At 36.9% G+C, this 26149-nt stretch overlaps 1 protein-coding gene across 6 annotated transcripts in view; it reads right to left on the reverse strand.

Annotated features, from left to right (window-relative positions):
* The window catches only part of FAM13B (family with sequence similarity 13 member B), a 71228-nt gene that overhangs the window by 39303 nt on the left and 5776 nt on the right, over positions 1–26149 (reverse strand). For 2 of the 6 annotated variants that reach the window (XM_059174647.1, XM_059174645.1), the window contains exons 2-8: positions 15648–15796; positions 14225–14416; positions 13312–13524; positions 12157–12334; positions 11709–11850; positions 7954–8049; positions 5222–5382 (exon numbers count right to left, since the gene is read on the reverse strand). In XM_059174647.1, coding sequence (XP_059030630.1) covers positions 5222–5382; positions 7954–8049; positions 11709–11850; positions 12157–12334; positions 13312–13524; positions 14225–14416; positions 15648–15708 — 1043 coding nt within the window. In that variant the 5' untranslated portion in view covers positions 15709–15796. Of the gene's footprint in view, positions 1–5221; positions 5383–7953; positions 8050–11708; positions 11851–12156; positions 12335–13311; positions 13525–14224; positions 14417–15629; positions 15797–17337; positions 17524–26149 lie in introns of those variants that run through there. The other 4 variants (XM_059174651.1, XM_059174648.1, XM_059174646.1 and 1 more) reach the window with 3 other exon arrangements.

Genomic DNA, 26149 nt, shown 5'->3' on the forward strand with positions numbered 1-26149 from the left:
ATCTGTAGTCCAGTAAAGGCGCATTTCCTTAGCAATAAGGCATCCACAGAATGAAGTTGGAGAGACTAATCTCAAAACCCTAAAGTCAGAGCTCTTCCTCAATCACTACATCATCTTTTCTGTATCAAAAAGAACCACCAGTAACCAATGAACTCACAAAAATGAAGTCCTACCAGGGTGCCTGGGTGGCTCAGTTTATTAAGCGTCTGCCTTCCACTCAGGTTATGATCTCTGGATCCTGGGATGGAGCCCCGCATAAGGATTCCTGCTCAGTGGGGAGTCTGCCTCTCATTCTCATTCTCTCTCTCTCTCTCCCTCTGCCCCACCCAACCGCTCCTTCTCTCTCCCAAATAAAATCTTTAAAAAAAAAAAAAAAAGAAGAAGCCCACCACAGCCCATAAAAAAATATTGAAATTTCCATTTCTAAATCCCAAGTTTTAGCAAGGCATTAAAAGCACAACTGTAGGGATGTCTGGAGGACTCCGTCAGTTAACTATCCCACTTTTGATTTCAGCTCAGGTGATGATCTTGGGGCCATGGGGTCATGGAATTAAGCCCCAAGTCAGGTTCCTCTGGGTGTGGAACTTGCTAGAGATTCTCTCTCCCTCTGCTCCCCAATCCACAACTCACACATGCACATCTGTGCATGCTCTCTTTCTCTCTCAAAAAAAATTGGGGGGAGGGACAACTATAAATGAAGTCTATAATAATGCCAATTAACTTTTTGCTATGTACTTCTGTAAACATGAGCATTAATTAAAATCTGCCTAAACCTGAAGCTTACGTAAAAGATTATGAGGCAAAAATTAAAAAAAAAAAAAAAAAAAAAAAAAGTTAAGAACTTATTCAGAACTCTCCCACCTGTCTTTAAATATTTTAAAGGTAGGGGTGCTTGGAGCGCCTGGGTGGCTCTGTGGGTTAAAGCCTCTGCCTTTGGCTCAGGTCATGATCTCAGGGTCCTGGGATCGAGCCCCACATCAGGCTCTCTGCTCAGCAGGGAGCCTGCCTCCCCCTCTCTTTCTGCCTGCCTTTCTGCCTACTTGTGATCTCTATCAAATAAATAAAATCTTAAAAAAAAAAATTTAGGGGAGCCTGGGTGGCTTAGTGGGTTAGAGCCTCTCCTGTCCACTTGGGTCATGATCCCAGGGTCCTGAGATCAAGTTCCACACTGGGCTCCCTGGTCAGCAGAGATTCTGCCTGTCCCTCTTCCATCTACCCCTCCCCCCACCTCATGCTTTCTCTCTCTAATTAATAATAATAAATAATAAAATAATCTTTTTAAAAATCTTTTAAAAAATGTTTTTTAAAAGTAAAAATTCCCCTAAAATCTGTATAGTTAAATAGCAAAGCTAAATAACAGATAAATATGTGGATAGAAAGCACATTTTATGCTTTCTAAAGGCACTTTGAAACTGATCTTGAGATTTCCATGGACCTCATGGATAAGACTGATGCTTTTTGTGTACCCTAAGCTACTTAAACCTAAACCCCACCATTTTTTCCTCTCTGCTGTCAGGTAAACTGTTACAAAATACGACTAACAGCAAACAATACAAAGAAATAACAGATGTTGGGGTGCCTCAATGGCTCAGTCGGTTAAATATCTGCCTTTGGCTCAGGTCAGGATCCCAGGATCCTGGGATCGAGACCTTCATTGGGGTTCCCTGCTCAATGGGGAGCCCGCTTCTCCCTCTTCCTCTGCCCCTCACTTGTGCACAGGCAAGTGTACTCTTTCTCTCTCAAACAAAATCTTGAGAGAGAAAAAAAGAAAGAAATGAAAAGAGATGGAGAGGAGGAAGAATGAATGAACAGAACAATCAACACCACTGCTACACATTTAAACCACCAGTTGTCAAAGGATGGTCTGTGAACCAAAAGACCAAAGCTATTTTCATAGTATTTGCCTTTGTCACTGTGCTGACATTTGCATGATGCTACAAAATCAATGGCCAAAAAAATGCTGAGGTCTTAGCATAAATTCAGGTAAATCGTATAAGACTGTACCATGGCCACTGCATTCTTTGCCACCACCTACTTGTAATTTTTTTTAATAGAGGACTAGTCCTTGATGAAGAAGCAGTAAAAATTATTAGTTTTATCTCAGCTCTGAGTACACTTCATTTAATATTTGGTGTCACAAAATGGGAAGCACACATAAAACACTTCTGCCGCATAATGCAGTTCAATGCCTATCTTGTCTGAATTGTGAGCTCAAGTTTTATCACAGAACACCATTTTCAGTCAAGAGATAGGCTGACAAACTATGGTTATTCCAACCTGAATATGTGGCAGACATCTTCTCAAAAATGGGTAAGACTGAGACTTCAAGAAAAGCAAGTAACAGTACTGATAAAATTTGAGTTTTCAGGGGCACCTGGGTGGCTCAGTGGGTTAAGCCTCTGCCTTTGGCTCAGGTCATGATCCCAGGGTCCTGGGATCGAGCCCCACATCGGGCTTTCTGCTATGCAGGTAGCCTGCTTCCTCCTCTCTCTCTGCCTGCCTCTCTGCCTACTTGTGATCTCTGTCAGATAAATAAAGAAAAAATCTTTAAAAAAAAAAATTTGAGTTTTCAGCAAAAATCTGAATTGTGGAAAACCTTTATTTTTACCATGAACTCATTAATGTCCCAGTACTTAAAAGACACTTTTGATATAATCAATGGTCATATTCAAGAATGTGAACTGTTGATATTATGTAACAAAATGTATCATCATTTGGAAGAGTTGAATTAACTCCCTTAAGCTGCATTTTCTAAATGCCCAACATACCAAAAGTTACAAAATCAAGCATAAATAAAATAATCACAGCACAAGACAGACCAAAAGATCAGAGCTGAAAAAAAACACAGATATGGTTTCAAGTTTCATAATACAAATACCTTTGAAGAAGCTGCTACTCAATGTTTTGGTCTATTATCAAAGAAGAATGGACACACAATTACCTGAAAAGGCTACGAATATTCTATTTCTAACTACATACTGGTGTGATGGCAAATTTTCTTCACATACTTTAACCAAAATAACAAACACAAGAAATGCAATATAGAGGAAAATGCAAGAATTCAGCAGTCATCTACTAAGCCAGACATTAAAGACAGTTATATCTGTAAAAATAGAAAACAAGCCACTAAAAAATTTTTCACTAAAAAGATTTTTGGAGATTCTGGAAAACACAGTTACATTTTAAAATTTTACATTAAGGGGGCACTTGCGTGCCTCACATGGTTAAGGTCTGCCTTCAGCTCAGGTCGTGATCTCCAGGTCCTGGGACTAAGACCCATGTCCAGCTCCCAACTCAGCAGGGAGTCTCCTTCTCCCTCTCCCTCGCTTCTACCCCTGCTTGTGCTCTGTCTCTATCTCAAATGAATAAATAAAATTTTTAAAAAATAAAAATAAAAAATAAAAATTTTACATTAACATGTAATAGGTTTATTGCTACTTTATAAATATATATAAATTTCTCAGTTTTAATTCCTAATATAGTTAATACCAATAATTACAACCAACGAAAAGAAAAGTTCTTCGGGTCCTAAATAATTTTTAAGTGTGTTAGGGGGTTATAAGATCAAGTCTGAGAAATGCTGATCTAAAACTAACAAAGGAGGAGGAATTTATCAGTCAAAAAACTATTAGGTAAAACAAAGAAAAAAAAACACATAAAAACAAAAACCTCTTAAGTCATAAATAGCTGTACATAAGCATCTTCCCAACTACAACTCCACAAAGAAACACTTCCAGTGCCTCAAACATGCTGTTTTTAATTTACAACATGGTAAATGCCCATCGGTATAATCAACACTAACAATAATTATTTGGAGTCAATATTTTTTAAGAATGTAACATTTGAAAACAAGAAGTGTGAGAATGGCTATTTTAAACCACCACTAAAGGTTTATTTCCCTAGGGTCTAACATATTTTCCCACAGCTATTTGTGAAAAGAAATAGAGCAGATACCTAATACTATGTTCATGAACTACCTCTCAGAAAAACAAAAAAATAGAACATTAAAAGCTACCGAAAGTTCAATCTCCAGTATCCACTAATTCCATAAAACAAATTTATACATAGCTCCCTATATGCTAGGACTTGTGCATTCTAGGGCTATTTTCCCCTATTTTTCTTTCATCCATGGTGGGCAATCAAAGAATGTATTTTTTTTTTTTAACTTCCATGCAATCAATCATCCAAAACTTCTACCTGCTGCTCCCCCACTGCTTGTGCACTTGCTTGCTCTCTGACAAATAAATAAAATCTTAATAAATAAAGCTTCCTAAACAGTGTATCCAATGCACTAAGACAGTGCCTCCACCCTACCACATTTATGAAGTTTACACGGTATGCCATGTGAATATTACCCCTTCCTACATGAAAAGATTGGGAAGAACTATCTTAATGTATCAGAGTTTTCTCCTTACAGCCTAACAACCTAGTTCTAGCCCAGAAGTTGGAAATACAAGTCAATTCAACCACTCTATCATTCCATTTCCAAAGGTTCCTAAATTTCACCCAACTCAACTAAAACATACTAAAAATATAAAAACAAACTTTAAGAATAAATGTAAGAGGTTTTCTTTTGAAAAAGAAGTCTAAATACTAGGGGCACCTGGGTGGCTCAGTTGGTTGAGCGTCTGTCTGCCTCAGGCTCGGGTCATGATCTTGGGGTCCTACGATCAAGCCTCATGTCAGGCTCCTGCTCAGTGAGAAATCAGCTTCTCCCTCTCCCCCTGCTGTGCTCCCCACCGCTTGTGCTCTCTCACCCTGTCTCTCTCAAATACATAAAATCTTTTTAAAAAGGGTGGGGAGAGAAATATAAAGGCTAATACTTGAAAGTTTCTTAGCAGGTTTGCTTAAAATTTTCTCTTTGCTCTTTTTTATACACACATCAATCTTCTTTTTTTTTTTTTTTTTAAGATTTGAGAGAGAGTAAGCAAGCGAGAGAAAGAGAGAGCAAGCGCATGCATGAGCAGGGGGAGTGCAACAGAGAGAGAGAGAGCAGCAGGCTTCCCACTGAGCAGGGAGCCCAATGCAGGGCTCCATCTCAGGACCCCGGGATCATAACCTGAGCCGAAGGCAGATGCTTAACTGACTGAGCTACAAAAATGCCTCCATACACAAACTAATCTTTCACACAGTGCTAGAATTTGCATGATTCAGTGCTTCAGTGAATCTACATCTAGAATAAAATGTTCAAAAGCTGAAATTCTTTCAACTGAAATACTACCTTGTTGATGCTGTAACACTACTTGGTTCCAGGATGTTCTCAGTCATCCTTAATTGTACCACCTCTGCCATGTCACTTGATTTTTCTGCACCCTCTTCTGGAAGTTCTTCTATATGTTCCAGCTTTTCATCTTCCTCTTCTTCCTCAGAAAGTTCATTAACCTATATAAATAAGAGGAAATTGAAAATCAAAATTTAATATAACTGTTAACCGACATTATCTAAGATACACTATTCTAAGAAAATTTTAACACAACTCATTTTTTACTTCATTTCCCAGGACCAATTTTCCTAACAGACTAAGCAAAAGCCACTCTCCCATATTAGAAGAAAACCGCAAACCAAACTTAACACTTTAAAGCACAAACTTATGATTACCTTAGTGTATCACTAGAAATATGAGTAAGAATGTAAACAATGAAAACCCTGCACACTGCAGTTAGTTAACATTAATCTTCATTTCCTAACCAATCAGTTTTATAGACTGAATAGTTATAAAGACTTCCAACTAACCTCTCCAATTTCCAGGTGCATTTAGCAAATGATTTTAATATAGTATAAGTGCTGGAAAAGGGCAGAGAAATTTTGCCTTAAGGCGTTAACTATGTTTTAGAAAATGTCAGCTAGGGGCACCGGTGTGGCTCAGTGGGTTAAAGCCTCTGCCTTAGGCTCAGGTCATGATCTCAGGGTCCTGGGATTGAGCCCTGCATCGGCTCTCTGCTCAGCAGGGAGCCTCCTTCCCTTCCTCTCTCTCTGACTGCCTTTCCACCTACTTGTGATCTCTGTCAAATTAAAAAAAAAAAGAAGAAGAAAGAAGAAAAGAAAAGGTCAGCTAACTTCTAAATGATTCAGATGGAATTTTTCATGAAGAGACTGGACCTTATAAGGGGGAACTCATTGTTTTGGCCAGTAAACACAACTCAAAGCTATAATTTTCTTTCTGGCAGGGGCTATAAAATGTCTTCCATTATCAAACTGGCTACGTAAGTAAACAATCATTCTAATAAAAAGACAATATCGAAAAAGGAAAACCCCCACAAAATATTTCCAAATGAGAAATAACTTGTCAAGCTATCCCAAAGAAGAGCTAGCCATAAAATATCTTAACATCTTTTATAATTTAATACTAGTTATTGAAAACACTGAGCAGTAAAAGTATACCTTTATCCATTCTAGCCAAATGCACTGGAAATACCTAAAATAAATTTACCACTGTGTGTAAGAAAGGTACTCTCTCCCAACAGTCAAAACACAGTTACGAGAATACCCTCAGAAAGTAAACTTTAACCAGAAGATAGGTAATTTCTCCGTGGCATTCTAGCACACTTGTAATCAACAAGTATAGACTGCCTGCTTTCAAGTATAACACAGTAAGTACTTAAAAGCCAAACTCGGAAGGCAGAAAGATATATATTTCACATTCCTACTGTGCCCTTAACTATCCCTCAACTTACTTCTCCAAGCCTATGAATAAAATGGAGATGCTATACATACTACCTACAAGGCTAGTTGAAAGGATTAAGTAATATATGCAAACTCTTCTACAGTGTCTATACATACTAAGCAATAAATAATAGCTATCATTGTAACTGGAATTGTTATTTCAATATAGTGTAGAGCCTAGTTTCTACATGTAACATCACTTCTTTTTTGAGACAGACAGACAGTATTTGCCACCAAACTAAAGCAGGAGCTCTCAAGGTCACTAGTCATTTGGGTCACTAAAAATTCATTACTAACAATAATACTTAAAGACCTCAACTTGTGAACCATTTACTTCATATATATAAAGCATATGCAGCAAATTCAGCTAAATTTGCTCTGCTTCTAAATGCTAACCCTCGTCTACCCCCATCATGTTGAACAATGATGAAAATACTAAAAATCAGTAAGTGATTATTAACTGAACGGTAAAATTTATATACAAAGGTCAAAATTTCATATGATAAATCAGTTTTTAAATGGAATCACATGGAAAATAACCTTCATTTTCCCCAGATGTATTTAATAAATTAATGAAATTCAAGAATATATTTAACATCTACCTGGTAACTCAAGCAGGAAAAAAAAAAATGGCAAGAAAATACTGTTTTCAGAGGCATTAAATGGGAATTACTGTGGCTGATCAATAAAGGTTTGGGCACCAAAATAGTATATTAAAAAAATTTTTATTTAAGATGGCTATTTAAACTGAGAATAAATATTTATTCATTCCACAAATTTTCAGCAGAGAGGTACTGCTATTTTAACATGCTACAGTAGATGTTTTAAAAACTAGTTTATACCGACAGTCAAGAGCTCTTAGGAATTACAAATACCTTATACTCAATTACTTTGAATACATTATATTCAATTCAAAAAGCTTTATGTAAACCAACTGACATTGTTCAGTATTTTCACCAATAATCATTCAGTAAGATACAATACGAAAAGTAACCTAATGGGATTTTCTTCCCCTCTCCCCCCATCTCCCAGGCCTCCAAATATAACTTCCTATAGTAAGAAATGACTAAATTAGTTTGGGTAAGAATAAGTATTAAAAACTTAAAAATGCCCTCTCTCACCCCATACTTTAAAAATTCTCAATCCTCTCCTTGTCAGCCTGACCTTCTACTTATCAGTGCTCTATCTATTCCTAAATTATTCCGAACCTGCCCTACATATGCAACTGCCTCAACTCCACTCATGGAAAACCACTCACTCTACTTATGGAAAATCCTCATCCATACTTACATCTCTTCTTTCTTTGACTGCTGTAATTCCCTTCTCTAGGGCCTCGTGAAATGCCTGCTCTCCAGACTCCAGCTTGTGGAGAACGCTGCTACCTGCCTTCTCAAATGTATAAAGAAACATAATTATCACCTACATCTTCAAACCACTCTACTGAATTTGCATTCATGTAGAGATCCCATACAAAAAACCTGTCCACCAACTCTGGGTCATTTCTCAAACACTCCCTATTCATCATCGCCAGTCATCTCTCTCACACTATTAATAGAAATATCTACCACCTTGAAAAGGCTCTAGCAGCAAAATACTTGCATTAGTGGGATGAAATTCCAACAGAACAGAGTCCTAGATTAACTTCACTTCCTTCAAATATCAAAATCAGAAGAAAAATAATCAGGGATGGGCCAGATCTACCCATATCTTTAAATATGGGGATAAGAAATTAGGGGATTTAAATATGAGGATTTAAACTAAATTAGGTCAATTTGAAAATACAACCAAAATGTGCTAAGTTTGAGGAACTTTTACTTTCACTCAATATCTATCACTTCAGCCTCACAAGTCAAATTGAAGTTATCAGAACTGCTTTAAAGAAAGCAAGCTTTCAGGTATCTGAAAGGTATCTGCTCTACTACTGTAACCTACTTATAGTTCAGAAATGGTGATTAAAATGGGTAAGAAACCAGATTCGGGTAACTAGCAACATGGGCCAGAATATTAAATATACATCCCTGTCTCCTCCAACTCACAGCACTACTCCCATTTATTGAGTACATTCTACTCAATATACTAACATCCTCTTTTTTTTTTCACGATTTTATTTATTTATTTGAGAAAGAGGGCAAAAGCAAGGGGAGAAGCAAAGGGATAGGTACACATAGACTTTACAATGAGCACAGAGCCCAACATGGGGCTCGATCTCATGACCCTGAGATCCAGACCTGAGCCGAAATCAAAAACTGGACTCAACTCACTGATCCACCCAGTGACCCCTAATATACTCTTTTCTATCCATGAGCAAATTTGCAGAATTCAACACTATGTCCTGGTGTTAATTAACCACTAATCTATTTAATGTAAAGCACAATGTTAAGTTTTAACAATGTTAAGTTTTAAGTTTTAATGTTAAGTTTTCTTAACATTTTTTAGTGCTTAAAGAAATATAAAAACACAAATGCATTACATGTGAGTTATTCCACTGTCCATCAGAGAATTACACAACATAAAACATAGTCAAGGCATACCTTGAAGACTTCAGAGTCATCAAGATATAAGTAGTAGGGCATATCTGCATCATTATTGTCTTATGAATCAAATCATCTTAGATATGTAGAAAATGAGTAACACAAACGTATGCACATTATTTCATTTTGAGCAGCCATTAATTTTAACTAAATAAATCACTAAACTAAAACATAATTTCTTTTTTTAAAGTTTTTTTTTTTTTTAAAGTAATTTCTATGCTCAACTTAGGGGGCTTGAATTTACAACCCCAAGATCAAGAGTCATATGTTCTACCAAATGAGCTAGCCAGGCACCCCTCAACTAAAACCTCAGGGAAAGAAGTGACACATAATTCCCCAAAGATGGGATTTCTTATGGGCATCAAAAGACATTAATGGTTTAAGGAAAATCTCCTTGCCCTCTTGTCGTTTTCTATAAAGCAAGAATGATTCTGAAGAGATGTGTTACTTCTTTATTCTAACCAAGTTTTTAAGTCAGGAGCTGTATACGACAGCAGTTCAAAAAATATGGATCACTGATTCTGGCTACAAATTCTATCCGCTTGGGTATACACATGCACACTGTTTTCATCCTCAGTTTAACACATTACAAACTGCAATTTGTCTTGTTACTGTTTCCTTAAAAGTTCCTGATACCTGAATAAAAAGACAAAGGTGGGGTGGGGAAGGAAAAGAAAAAGGGAGGAAGGGAAAGAGGGAGTGAAAATCAGACGATATAAATGCTTACAGGAAGAAAACATGGAAAAACTAAAGAAGGTCTCGACTCCAAATATTAGAAAGACTTATCCAGAAAAGTCCCCAACAGTACAGAAACTCTTTTTTTTTTTTTTTTTAAGATTTTATTTATTTATTTGTCAGAGAGAGAGCGAGCGAGAGCAAGCGAGAGCGAGCACAGGCAGACAGAGTGGCAGGCAGAGTCAGAGGGAGAAGCAGGCTCCCTGCGCAGCAAGGAGCCCGATGCGGGACTCGATCCCAGGACGCTGGGATCATGACCTGAGCCGAAGGCAGCTGCTTAACCAACTGAGCCACCCAGGCGTCCCTAGTACAGAAACTCTTAAACAAAAGATGGGCTACCCAGAAAATAAAACTTCGAAATTCATATTATCAGAACCAAGACCTATAAGAACTAATGAAAATCTGTATGATAAACTACCTTTCAAGAGTTGCTGCTTCCTAATCTAAAAGCAAATGAAGAGATCCACCCAATGTGCATCAATAAATAATTACCACATAATCAATCATCAAAACCTGGATACAAATGCGAGTGATAAGGGGAGCTACTAATAATTACATAAAGAGATATAAATCAGGACTCTTCTGAAAAAATGGGGCATACTATTACCTTTTCAAGTGGAGATCAAGAACAAGAAATCAAATAAATCATAACACTGCATCCATACAATAGGGATCTATGCAGTAAAAACAAAAGAATATGCTCTCTCTATTCCAGTTAAGACTCCCAATATACGTTAACGGACTTTAAAAAAAGAAAAAAAGATGCAGAACAGTGTGTACACTATGCTACTTTCCTGTTTAAAAAACTAAGCAAATACTTACTTATATCTGCATAATGAAACTCTGGAAAAAAATACATAGAAAACCAACGTGGGGGCAAAGGAGTGGATTTGGGTAAACCAAGAAATTTTACTGTGTATTTTATTTTAACCAGGTGAATGATTTACTCTAAGAAGAGCAACCACACCGCAGGCCCAAAATATAAGTAACTTCACAGACTTTAACCTAATAAAAGTTTGACAAATTATTTCAGTTAAGTGCAAAAGAAAAACCTCTACATAGACCTAAATTATAAATTCTAAACATGAAAAGTATGAATTAATGTGGCCTTACAATAAATTTATCAAATAAATTTTTTACACTAAAAAATTTATTGTGCATCAATATTCTCATTTCATGAAGGAGAAAGTAACCAGGTTCTTGTACTAACTCAACCATCAAGGTACAGCAGAACAAAATATAATGCAGCCAAAGAAATGAATGTTAATTTTCCAAAGTCACAAAAGTTAAAAAACTGCCGTGAGCTTCCCGATAATGAAAACGACTGCACTGCTCTACTGACCTGTGACTTTCATCAAGAAAAACTTCCTATTTTTACAAGTTTGCGTGAACTTTGTATTTAATCTATTCCTCTACCTTCTACTTCTCACCCTTTGCCTACATTCTTCTGTGCAAAGTTTCTTTGCAAAAGCAAAAAAACACCACCCATTCTTATAAAATAAACAATGCTTAAGTTAGAAGAAAAACACACAAACCCCACAAACTAACATAAATTCTGCTTTCAATACCTTATAAAAAGTAATAAAAACTCAAATTGAGAACTTAAGAAAAAATACCATATTCATACATTACATGGATGTGTCACCCATGACTACATATAATAACCAAGTGAACTGCTTTGTTCAGTACTTTAAAACTCCACCTGAGTTTATGCAAGCCCTTCAGAGCATATTCTTTAAAAATTCTCCCTCCAAGAAGAGTATTTTAAAATATTCTCACCTGTTCAGTAATTGAACTTAAATCATTAGATGAGAAATCTTCCTCTTCATTCTCAAAAAACTCATAGTAATTTTCCAGAAGTCCAGCCATTATCCTGCTCACTATTTCTTGCTCTTTCAGATCTTCCACATCTGTGTAAATGCTAAGAATAAAAGTCTAAATTGAACTGAAAGTCCTTAAATCAAATACAGGTAAAATTAGAAGACAACCAATGAGTCACTTTATAAACCTGAGCAATTTATATCATCATTCTGTGCCTCAGTTTTCCCATCTGTAAAGCCTACCTAATTTGTACCCTCTTCACAGAAATGCTCGGAGGGTTAATCAGATCTACTATAAAAAATAATGGTTCACCAGGCAACCTATGATCTTTGGCAGGTAGTATAATGACTCTATTTCAGAAATTCAAATTTTTTTTGATTACATAAAAATTTGTGGAAAAACTTACTGGAAGACATCTGGACCAAAGACAGCAGCCAAAGAGTTTGCAGACCAAATTTCTTCATGATGTGATGCTACATTGGCTAAAAATCTACACAGAAACTTTAACAAACTGTAATTAACAGGTGGAAGCTGCTGTAAAAGGAACCTCAACTTTCTTCCAAATTCATCTTCATTATTATAATCTATAAAACATAATGACAGGTTTTTTTAATGAAGTAAAAGCAAAGCTCAGATTTTTTGCCAGGTTCACATTACTCCACCCACATCACCTTTTTACTATTAACAATTCAAAACCTCTTCACTTCCTCTACCAGAGGCCAAATGGCTTAGAGCTTCACATTTCACTTATTAAGGGAAAGAGAAGAGTTGGAGAAGGAATTCAACCCCTCAATTGCTGAACGTTGTTTTCCTCACCTATTACTCATTGGCCCAAATTCTCTATGTTTGTTTAATTCTCATCATACTGTCTCTTGCATGACTGTACCTGTATTTCCAAAGCAATGCCAATCCTAAGAAGTCAAAATGCACTGGCCAATGCAAGTCAACAACTATGAGTGAACAAAGATTTAACCCACACCACGGAAAACCTAACCCAACAAATACAAATCAGCCTTTTTTTTTTCTTTACTTGGCTTGAAGTCTGATGTCCAAATTGATATTTTATTTCCTTCAGGCAGGGGTCCAAGAACAAACTACAGATATATTCTGAACCCGGAATCAAAGCTGTCTTCTGGTTTTTGCTAAGACGTTCTATCAAACCAGGGATAAAGAGTATCCTACAGCAACATCACCACTAAGGAACAACACTATTATTGGATATTATGCCACACATACCACTTTATATGTATTTCTCTTCTTTCCCAACCTATTCCATGTTCTTCTGTCCTGCCTTTTCTTCTCCTCCTCCTCCTCCTCTCCCTGTAGCTTAGGCTTCCTAAGACCAGTCATAAAAAGTAAACAGGACTACAGGGATCTAAGAAGTTGCCATCCCCTTGACTAGACCATACAGACCCAAAGAGCATATGTCCTCCAAAGGGGAACATAAGAAATGAATCTCAGAACTATTATAATTACTGTTTACATGTCAAGATTTCTACAAGATAAAAAGACTTCGAAATTAATGGTAAATGACTGATAGGTAAGAATCAAATTATACTACCTTGAGAAAGTTGCATCAAGTGAATATGCAAACTGCCAGGGATAACAGGTTCAGGGAGTTCTTGAAGGAAAAACCTAAGAAGACTAATAGCTGAGGGAACATCTGCTTCCTTAACCAAGTCCACCTCTTCTCCGCTGTCGTATCTCTGCCGCAGCCACTCCACTGTCTCAGCATTTCCATTGACTTGAAAAAGTCCTTGTTGCTCCAGACCTCCTACATTAGTTCAAAGTAAAAATTTTAAAAGCTTCAACTTCGACTACTTGGCCATATATATTCATTTTCCAACCAACTTAAAATACTCACTTTTGTTTGGTTGGTTTTTCTTAATTTTTTTTTTCAGTGTTCCAAGATTCATTATTTATGCACCACACCCAGTGCTCCAGGCAATATGTGCCCTCCTTAATACCCATCACTAGGCACACCCAACCCCCCAAACCCCTCCCCTCCAAAACAAAACCCTCAGTTTGTTTCTCAGAGTCCACAGTCTCTCATGGTTTGTCTCCCCTCCAATTTCTCCCCACTCACTCCTCCTCTCCATCTCCCGATGTCTTCCGTGTTATTCCTTATGTTCCACTAATGGCCAAAATACTCACTTTTGAAAAAACCTTGGCTCTCCCTACAGGGCTAAACACCTTCAAATCACACATTTTAGGAACATCCTATCTCTGTCCTGAGGGATAATTTATTTTATCCACTCCACCTCCATTAAAAATATTCCATTACCACCCCACTAAACAATGCTATATGCTGGGCATTTCTAAGTATATAACTTTACATAAAGAAATTTCTACCATTTTTCCTTACTATATTTTGGACTTTCCATAGTGGAAAAAAAGAAAAGAAAAAAAAATCTGAGGTCAAAAGGGATAAACTGTTCAACAAAGGCTAGTCCTCAAGGTAAGGAAATGTATACCATGTTCCTCAATATAGTCCACAACGTGGCGGACTATGAACGGAACCTCATTGTCTGGATGTCCTCCCTGCTGCAGCTCATCAAGTGGAATTCCAAATATTTTGTTAGCAAGAACGGAGTTGCAGTTACTCAAGGAAGGGGAGGAGCTCTTCCTCATATCTTTTTTGCAGCCAGAAATCAAAGCTGTCTTTTCTGCCAAATGAAAGACAAACAAACAAAAAAAAGAGACTAATTATCAACAGGTGACAAGATGATTAAATACATTACAAAAAATGCTTTACACCTGAATTTGTTTTCATCATTACATATGTTCCAGTTCTCAGGCCCACAAGATATTCTACAAATAAAGCTCAACACAATCATCCAAACATTTTCTCTGTTACATCTAGTTTGCGCATTTATCAAACAATGGCACATCTATCATTAAACTTAACAAAGGACATTAATGTCCCAAAGACAAATTATGGGGCAAGAGGACCTTTACTGACCAAGCTTAATGACACAGGTAAAAAGCCAAACCCAATCATTTTTGTACTGTGCTGTATGAAGCACATCTAACCTCTTAATTTATAAGCACCCAAAACAGGAGAGAATCACTTTTTATAAAGTATTGAGCTAATAATCACTTTTCATCAATGATGGGCTAGTAAGAACAAGACCAACCAGCTCTTATTCGACATGACAGAGCAGCCACAATGTTTTTATAAATGAAGGATATTTTTCAGTTCTAGACATCAACTTTCAAATGAGAATGTTCTTTCATCAATCCTGCTGTTTCATTCATTATTTCAAAGAAAAATTTCCATAGCCAATCTCACTCAGAAGAAATAAGTTATTTATCTTAACTTTGTAGGAACAGTGATCTGTCAAGTAGTGAGAGAAAACAATGTTTCAAATATCTGAAGCATCAGACAACAAGTAATCCCAAGAAAAATTTGTTTCCTAAAATATTTATTACTTTATGTGGGAAATGAGTATTTTCAAAAGAAAAACTTTTTTCAAAAGATGTTAATGAACGAAATGACACCAACTGGGCTTTTTTTCATCACATCAGAGAAACCATTCCTTTCTCATAAGAAAGAACAGAGCAAAATAATAAATCTACTCAATATTCTAGAGTTTGCAAAAATAATCTTTATATAAATTACATAATAGTTGTACCCAGTTGATCAAGAGTGTCACAATGTGACTAGGAAACAATCCATTCAACTTGAAGAAATTAGGGGAAGCAAAAATGCTATAAATTTATATAGCTTTCAACAAGCAAGATCCATTCTTCAACATATGTGGGGCCAGGCAATAACTACAAAACCTCAAGTTAATAATCAAATAGCAGCAACAGTAGATCAACTCCAAAATTTCTTTGTATTTATACAGCATAGGAGTTACCATTTTGAAAACTTACCTTTGAGTACTTACACACCTAAGTTTAAAAAATGGCTTCTGCACCAGCTACCCTCACTGAGCAAGCATTCTTTTGTCATTTATGGCTGTTTGAGATTATGGCAGAAGATCAGCCTGTAGTTCCTCATTGAAGAAACGCAGAACTCGATCAGTACTTCAGCAGTTAATCTATAAGAAAAAAAAAAACAGTTCTTTTCATTCCCCAAATCATCTCTTACTATGAGAAGCAACTAGAATAAGCAGTGAAGTCCAGTTATTTAGGAGGGTAACTATACTGAACACTATTCTTCTGCCTGAAAATTGGTCTGTAACCTACTAAAGGCAAAATCTTACACAAGGTTTCAAATTATGGTGGCCAACCTGGGCAAGGATCTTTCCGGTAAAAACAAATAAAAGAACTGCAGAGGAGAATCTTTAACAGTACAGATCTTCAGAGATTACACCACTCAAATATTCCATCTTCCTCAATGGAGCCTTCATTGGAACACACACACCCCGCCCACCTCCACTGGGTCCCCATATACTCAGAACAAAACACAAAAACCTTTTCAGATCAAAGAACTGAAGATATGATTTTAAGCTTGGAAAAGCACTTATGTACTTCATTCTTTTCTTTGTATACAGCAGGGTTTTTTGTTTGTTTGTTTTTTGTTTTTAGCAAGACTGTAGTTATCTGAGCTTTCTGGTTTGGAGAGACAATAGCATATGTTGGAAAAAAGCACTTAAGAAAAGCTAATATTCAAATATTGACTCCACCATCCTAAACATATGACCCTGAACAACTTCCATGTCTTCACCTAATCTTAGGTTTCCTTTATGTAAGAGTAATACTTATACAGCTGTGTAACTGAGATAATACAGGAAGGTAGTAGACAGAGAACCAGTTTTCTCTCTTCTTTGCATTTAACACTGAAAGACCAGCAAATAGGCTGGGAAGAGAGGAGTTTTGTTTGGCAATGTGTTTAGTATTTGGTCTCAACTGTGAATTGTTGTTTCATCATCCTCTATGAATTCCAGTAATCTACTTAAGAAATCTTCTAATAAGCTCAGGAAACTACACTACAGTACTCTGTTCAAGAGAGTGCAGGAAAGCAGAAGAGTATTATCATTCAGTGTCGTTTTCAAAAATGTCTTATTAGTAACATACACCTCCAGGAGGAACATGAAAAATGGAGGGGAAGGAAAACCACATTCCCACAACAAATCTTCGGTAGATGATTACTTCCTAAACATCTTGAAATGCCTGCTAAGACATGTATGTAGCCTATTCATCTGAAACACAACTTCAAAGTTAAGTTATGGAAGATCTTTTAGAGAGGTTAACTTCAAGGATAAAATGTTTAATGAACTTACATTAAGTCAGGTTGATACATTCACAACATAAAGAAAATGGGAATCTGCTTGATGTACAATAAATTAACACTCATTAGAAGAGTTCTGTTAGAGTCAAGTTCTGTGTATCATTAAAATGGGTACTCAATGTTTCTGTGCCTTGTTAATGAAACAAGGAATCAGCAGAGTACAAAAAGCATTTAGACTGAAGAGTGGCCCAAAATAATATTCCTGTGAAATGCAAGGTAGTTTTTGACATTATTTAATCTTGTTCCCCACTCCTTGTCCCTGTAAATATTCCCTTCCTATCTGTAGTGGGTTCAACATTGTTCCCCCCAAAATTCGTGTTCATCCAGGACTTCAAAATGTGAACTTACTTGGAAATAGGGTCTGTGCATATGCAGTTAGTTAAGGATCTCAAGATGAAATCATCCTGAGGGCGCCTGGGTGGCTCAGTTGGTTAGGCCTCTGCCTTTGGCTCAGGTCATGATCCCAGGGTCTTGGGATGAAGCCCCATGTCGGGCTCCCTGCCCTGTGGGAGCCTGCTTCTCCTCCTCCCTCTCTGATGCTCCCCCTGCTTGTGCTCTCTGGCTCTCTCTCTCAAATAAATAAATGAAATCTTTAAAAAAAAAAAATCCTGGTTTTAGGGTGAGTCCTAAATCCAATGACGGGTGTCCTTATCAGCAGAATACAGGACACACAGAGACATAAAGAGGGGAAGAAGGCCATGTGAAGATGGAGGGAGAAACTGCGAGTTATGCAGTCACAATACAAGAAACATCAGGAGCCACCAAAAGCTGGGAGAGGCAAAGGAAGATTCCTCCCCAGAACCTTCAGAGGGAATATGACCCTGCCCGCACCTTGATTTTAGCCTTCTGGCTTCCAGATCCATGAGAAAAAAAAAAATTCTATTGCTTTAGAGTTATCCTGTTTATAGTAATTTGTCATGGAATCCCTAGAAAATTCATGTGACATCTAAACTACAAAATCCAGTTCTCAAAGGGAAATATTATCAGGTACCATAGAAAAATGTCCCAAAGAGATCTGATGAATGTCTTAGCAAACAGAATCAATAAGTGGAAAGAAAGCCATTAATCAATAAAAGACTTGACACAAGAGAATAAATGTTCAGACTTTCAAAATAACCAATTTATTAAGAACAGCAAAATCATTTTAAGAATTTTTAAAATTTTAAGTACAATATACCCACCCCAACATCGGACTCAAATTCACAACCCCAAGATCAAGAGTTACATGCTCTACTGACTGAGGCAGCCAGGCACTCCCAAAATAGTAAAATCATTTTATATACCAATGACTATTGCCTCCTATAGTGGTACTGACATCAAGTAAGGATTCATTTTGAATTTTACATCATGAGGCAAGAGTGATTAAAAAAAAAAAAAGCGACTAAATACCAATTTTCAAAATGGCAGGTGACAGGTACATTCAGGAAAGTATAACTTCATATACCAGGCTATCAACTTGAGCTCTGCTGAGGATCAAGGTATTTCTACATTCCACTCAGTTCTACCTACATATACATATATATGATAGCAACATACACCTTTCTTAATAGCAGAGAATCTTTTTTAAATTAAGATAAATATATTATTTGTTTCAGGGGTACAGGTCTGTGATTCAACAGTCTTAATGTTAATATCCAGTGCTCATTACAACACATACTTTCCCAGTGTCCATCACCCAATCACTGCAACCTCCCACCCACCTGCTCTCCAGCCACCCTGTTTATTCCTAAGATTAAGGGTGTCTCCCTCTCTGATTTCATCTTGTTTCATGTTTTCCTCTATTCCCCTATGACCCTCTGCCTTTTTTGTTAAATTCCACATACCAGGAAGATCATATAATTGTCTTTCTATGATTGACTTATTTCGCTTAGCCTAATACCCTCTATCTAGTTCCAGCCACGTTGTTGCAAATGGCAAGATTTCATTTTTTTATATGGCTTAGCACAGAATCTTCTAAGTTTTAAATACCTAATAAAATTAGTAGAGAGGGACTTTTTTTAAAAAAGTACAATAACAACATCAATACAATGGACAAATAACTGAGCTCTTACAATATGCCAGGAACTGGGCGCCTGGGTAGTTCAGTGGGTTAAGCAACTGCCTTCAGTTTGGGTTATGATCCTGGAGTGCCAGGATTAAGTTCCACAAATGGCTCCCAGCTAAGTGGGAAGTCTGCTTCTCCCTCTGACCTGCCCCCTTCTCATGCTCTCTCTCTCTCAAAATAAATAAATAAAATCCTAAAAAAAAAAAAAACGACAACAACAACAAAAAAAAACCCCACAATATGCCAGGAACTATTTTAAGTGTTTTATTCTTTTTCTTAAAGTTTTTTTTTTTTTTTAATTTGAGACAAATGAGAGCGAGCACAGAGGGAAAGGGAGAAGCAAACTCCCCACTGAGTGAAGAGCCAAACATGGGCCTTGATCTCAGGACCCTCACACCATGACTTGAGCTGAAGGCAGACACTTAACCAACTGGGCCGCCCAGGTGCCACTTAAGGGCTTTAAGTGTATTAATTCCAGGGCGCCTGGGTGGCTAAGTGGGTTAGGCCTTTGCCTTTGGCTCAAGTCATGATCTCAGGATCCTGGGATGGAGTCCCGAATAGGCTCTCTGCTCAGCAGGGAGCCTGCTTCCTCCTCTCTCTGCCTGCCTCTCTGCCTACTTGTGATCTCCCTCTCCTCTGTCAAATAAACAAAATCTTTAAAAGGAAAAAAATAAATGTATTAATTCTTTTATCCTTACAACAATTCTATGGATGCAGATACCTTCATTATATCCATTTCACTGAAAAGAAAACCAAAAAACACTGAGAACTTCCTGGGGTGATGGAAATGTTCTATGTCATAACTATGACAGTGATGGTTATGTGCTTAATACACATGTCAATTGAACTACTGGGTATTTAACCCAAAGATACAGATGGTTAGGGCCACATGCACCCTAATGTTTATAGCAGCAATGTCCACAATAGCCAAACTGTGGAAAGGGCCAAAGTGCCCTTCAACAGATGAATGGATAAGAAGATGTGGTCCACATACACAATAGAATATTACTCAGCCATGAGGAAGGATGAATACCCAGCTTTTGCATCAACGTGGATGGGACTGGAGATTACACTAAGTGGAGTAAGTCAAGCAGAGAATGTCAGTTATCATATTGTTTCATTTATGTGTGGAACATAAGTAATAGCATGGAGGACATTAGGAAAATGAAGGGGAAAATGAATGGGGAGAAATCGAGTGGGAGATGAACCAGGAGAGACTATGGACTTCAGGAAACAAACTGAAGATTTTAGAAAGGAGGCAGTTGGACGAACAGGTGAGCCTGGTGATGGGTATTAAGGAGGGCACGGATTGCATGGACCACTGGGCATTATACAGAAACAATGAATCATGGAACACTACATCAAAAACTAATGATGTACTGTATGGTGACTAACATAATACAAAAATGGGAAAAAAAAGAAACAATGAAAATCCTATTTAATAAATATTTATAGTTCTTATATAAGCCAGGTTCTAGGAAATGAACAAAACTGAGCTAAACAAACAGGCAAAAATACTTAGTATCATAATGCTTCCATGATGGTGATGTTTTTGTTGTTGTTGTTTTTAATTAAAAACTCAAGCAATCCCTGTCCCCTGAGCTTCTGATTTATATCTAAAACTGCCTGCTTAGGAAGAAAACAAAAGGGTTTAAAAAGGAAAGGCAAAACCAAGAAACGGACTCTAAACCTTAGAGAACAAACTGACAGTTACTAGAGGGGACATGGGCAGGGGGATGGGCTAAACGAGTGACAGGAATTAAGGAGGACACTTGTGATAAGCACTGGGTGTTGTATATAAGTGATGAGTCAGTCACTAAATTCTACACCAGAAACCAATATTACACTGCACATAAACTAACTGTAATTTAAATTAAAATGTGATTAGAAAAAAACAATACACATATCAAACTTACTGGACATTTAAATTGGTGAATGCTATTGTATATAAATTACTGCATATAAATTTTACTTCAAAAAAACAAAAAATTAAAAAGAAACCATATAAAGACATAACATCACCTTAATAGTTAAATAATACCAAGCTACTTCCATTATACAATATGTCATTTTTAAAAATATACTTCTCTTTTCAAAAAAGAAAAATAAAAGCTCTCTTTCAACCACATTTCAAGAACCTATCCTATTCGGTCAAAGGTATGTTATCCAGCTTATTTAGAAATTACTACATTTTTTAAAAAAATTCAATTGGACTGAAGATTAAGTCTTTTCAAAGCAAACAATTTAACAAGACAATGTAATAGTGTTAAGCTATGATCTGTGATATACTAATAAATAATAAAGTTTCATTGTTTTTCAAATAAACTGTGATAAGAGTAGCAACTGCCAAGATAAACCATCATTTTCATGTGAAAAACTTCTACATTCAGAATGAACAGAAACTGGGCCCCTGGGTGGCTGAGTGGGTTAAGCCTCTGCCTTAGGCTCAGCTTCCCCATCTCTCTCTGCCTGCCTCTCTATTTGTGATCGCTGTCTGCCAAATAAAATCTTTTAAAAAAATAAAAAAGAACAGAAAGGAACAAGAAAATTCACTTATGCCTTAAATGCTTTTGACAAAATAGTATACAATTCACACAGAAAAATTTAAGAGCTACCTCAATAATTGCTAAACCCCCCCCCCAAAGCAAAGGGGAAAAATAAAAGCCCTCTTACTAGTTTACTATGAGGGAAAAGACAACAGGGAGCTGGGCCTCAATAAAGGTAGTAAACTTCGGGAAAAGAGATTTAAGTTTTTAGACAATTACACTGTCTGACTCTAAGTCAGCGAACTAAATCTTAAGGTAAATAAATTTACCCCTGCTCCATATATTCAGGTTTTCATTAGCAAGCTCTAAACATTTCATCAATGCAAAGGAAAAGGCACCTCTTCATTCAGAAGGTACCACCTTCATTCCAAGTCAACAAAGACAGCTCTTTTAAGGTTCCCAAAATACTAAATCAGTGGTTTCTTTAGGATCTGAAAAACTGACAAGATATTAATTTGTCTGAAACCCTAACACTATACCAAACAAACAGAAAGGCCAAACCAATGTCAAGAGCACATAAAGTTACCTGTCATATGTTCACAGATGCTATTTTGATCCAGGAAAACACCAAGTCAAATCTATTATTAAATTCATAGTGACAATGCCACTAAGTATTAAAGGATAAAACAGAATTCAGGATTAGAAGTATTTTAAATAAAAAAGCTATAACACTCCAAAGTTTAGGAACTTCTTTACCTTAAAAAAACAGAAAAAAAGAGTATGAAGTACATCTTTTGACAGTTTTTACCCTTATGTCTGAGGACTTGTTCATCTGAATGCACTTTAACATACTACTAGACGGTGCAATCATCCTCCATGTCATTCCACAAAACTACAATGAACAATGGAATCAAGCCTGTTTTTTAAGACTACAGTTGCCAAATTAAGATTCAAGATATAGCGCATATATTTCAAAGACTAAAACACACTAAATGTAAACCATTTTACCTTGAGACAGTTTATTGTTCTTCTATTTAACATATTCAGGCAAAAATTGGTTGCCCCTGGAGATAAGCTACTGGTAAATAGCCTGGCTCATTTTAAAAAACTCTCAAAAGGGTTTCATGACCATAGTCAATTATTTTATAACCTCCAACCATGATTTCAAGCGATTCCAATCAAAACAAAGTAATAAAGCCTGAGGGAGATAAAATCCCTTGTAACTAAGTCCCCTCATCTATTCTGCTCACTGATCTCCTCAAAACTAAAATCTAACCCAAATCCCCACTTGGACAAAATTCCTTAATCGTTTTCCACTGCCTAGAGTCATGGGACTCCAAATTTTTGATCAGGAAAAAATGATGAACCCACCCTTCACTTTTGCATTGTATGCATATTTCTAAACTAGAATAGTAAATCACATACTAGCATATTATATATAATAAACACATAAAAATCATTTTAAGACTAAAAATATATATGAAAACAAATTGTGGGACACTTTGGGTGGCTCAGATGGTTAAGTGTTAAACTCTTGGGTCTCAGCTCAGATCATGATCTCAGGATTGTGAGATCCAGCCCCATCAGTGCAGTCAACCTGGGATTCTTTCCCCCTTTCTCACTCTTCTCGTTTCCCACCCTCCCCCCACTCTTGGGGTCTCTCCCTCAAATAAGTAAAATCTTTAGAAAGCAAAAAACAAAACCAAAAACCATAAATTCTACTACTACTGCTACACAGACACACGTACACACACACACACACACACACACACACACTCTTAATAGATCTCGTCCTTCCATAGTGCGAGCATCTCATGACACCAAAAAGCAAACCGATTACAAAATGGGCAGAGGACCTGGATAGACATTTTCTAATAAAGGCATACTGTCAGCCAACAGACATGGAAAGGTGCATAAGGTTAGTCTAACCAGGGAAATGTAAATCAAAACCACTATGAGGTACTACCTCACACCTCTAAGAATGGCTAGTATCAAAAAGAAATAACAAGTGCTGGCAAGTATGTCGAGAAAAGGGAACCCTCTTGCACTGTTGGGAAAGTAAACTTGTGCAGCTGCTATGAAAACAGTACAGAAGTACCTGAAAAAATTAAATACAGAAATACCATACAATCAAGTAATTCCACTTATGAGTAATTATCCGAAGAAAAAGAAAATACCATTCTGAAAAGATACATGCACCCCAATGCTAACCGCAGCATTATATATAGTAGCCAAGATATGGAAGCAAACTAAGTGTCCATCAATGAATGAATGGATAAAGAAGATGTGATATATATAGACAATGATATTACTCATCCATAACAAAGAATGAGATCTGGCCATTTGTGGTGATGTCTATGGACCTGGAGGATATTACACTAAGTGAAATAAATCAGACGGAAAGACAAATACCACATAATTTCCCTTGGATGTAGAATCTAAAAAACAAAAACCAGAAACAGACTCAAACAAAGAGAATAAAATGGTAGTTGCCAGAGGAAAGGGCAGTAGGGAGTGAGGCAAAATAGGTGAAGGGTATTGAGAGGTACAAAATTCCAGTTATAAAATAAAAAGTCACAGAGAGAAAAGTATACCACAGGGAATACAGTCAAAAATAATCTGGTAACTCTATATGGTAACAGATGGTAACTGTACTTACTGCAGTGGGCATCGCTTAATGTATATAAATGTCAAATCACTATGTTGTACACCTGGAACTAATACAGTACTATAAGTCAACTATACTTATATTTAAAAATTTAAAAACACAAGTGCCAGTACCTCACCTCTGAGACCAGTGGCCTACAGCACTGTTTCTCTAACTTCGTCTGGGGATAGGGAGGGGCTTGTTCAATATGCAGAGTACAAAGCCATTACCCCAATCCAGCATCCATAAGAGCATGGCCTGGACCTCATGTTTAATAAGCTCTTCAGGTGATTACACTGCACAGAAAGATTTAAGAAACTCCAGCATGCAAACTAAACCCTAAACTCCATTGCATGGCCTCTAAGTACTTTACCTACCAATTAAATCTCCCTTTCTGCCACTCTTCCACCTCACTCTATTCTCCAGCAATACTTAAGTCATTTGGGGCTCACAATCCAGTCCTCAGGCTCTACACATACCATTTTCTGTGCTTAGAGAGGTAACTCAACACCATAACCAACCAATTCCCTAACCAACCCCACCCAGTTCACCAAACTTCTATTGATAAATTTGAGTCCAATTCTAACTTCCTACCAAAACTTACCTAATTTTCAAAAGCATACAGTTCTTTCTCCTTTGCTCCTAATATACCATGATTGTTTTAGCAATTATGTCACAGAATTAAAGTATATCTGTCTCTCAAAAGAGAGGATCCATGAAGGTAGGAACCCTGTTGTTTCACCTTTGTAACACTAAGGGCCTTACCCAATGCCTGACACATAACTGAGGGTTTTTTTTAAAAGATTTTATTTATTGGGCAACTGGGTGGTTCAAGTGGTTAAGCGACTGCCTCCAGCTCAGGTCATGATCCTGGAGTCCAGGGATCAAGTCCTGCATCAGGCTTCCTGCTCCACAGGGAGTCTGCTTCTCCCTCTAATCCTCCCCTTCTTGTGCTCTTATTCTCTCTAATAAGTAAAATCTTAAAAAACAAACAAACAAACAAACAAAAAAACACACCTAAGCCACCCACCCACCCCTAAATAAATAAAACTTTAAAAATACATATACACGAGGAAAGGTAACACTTTAAATGCCTGTCTCCTGATTAAAAGGTAAGCCTGTAATGTACTAGAAGATGCCTCTCAACAAGTTCCCTTTTCCCACAAGCACTCCAGAGTCCCTGGTCCACTAATGTAGCATAATTTTCCATTAAGTCAAAGTGACTATCAGTTAAATTAGCTCTTCACACGAAGTACTAGCAGAATGAGTGACCCTTTTTTAAAAATAGCACAATTTAGAAGGTGACAAAAAATATCTGAGAAGACATATATGCATTATAAAGAACACACACTAGACAGTTAAATGTGGACATGTAATCTCAATTTTGACAAATTCAGACTCTTGCAGACTCCTCTATTCTAGTAACCTTTCACCTCTTTTCCACTGAAAACATGCACACCCAGCACCTACCACAAAATAATGAGAAAGGTTTAAGAAAACTAGTTTATCACTTCTTATTGCACATTAATACAAAACTGTAACTCCCTTTTTTTTTATGTAAGGGGGTACTGTGGGAAATTCTACAACCTGTTCTTGGGTCCCTTGAAATCAGGACATTTCTCTTTTTGTACAAACTTGTACTGAAACTGCTCTAGGGAAGAAAGAAAGAGAGAGAGAGAGAAAAGAAAGCTAGCACATGAACAAAAAAAAGCATTTAATACACTTATTTTTGTATGAGTCTTCCCCAGTAGATTATCAAATTGGAGAGCAAAAAATATGACTTTCCCTTTGTCTCCTCAGTTATGAACACTAAACAAAAAGTACAACTCCAATATATGAACTGATGCTATCTTTTCTGGTGTACTTTCCAATTCACCTTCCAAAAGAATCCTCACAGTCATCCTGTCTGAGATAAGCAGGACAGATCACCATTCCCTCTCTCAGAAGAGAAACAAAATAAAATCTCAAAAAGCTGAAGAAACT

Source organism: Mustela lutreola, chromosome 5, assembly GCF_030435805.1.
Source record: "Mustela lutreola isolate mMusLut2 chromosome 5, mMusLut2.pri, whole genome shotgun sequence".
In the NCBI taxonomy this organism is placed as follows: domain Eukaryota; kingdom Metazoa; phylum Chordata; class Mammalia; order Carnivora; family Mustelidae; genus Mustela; species Mustela lutreola.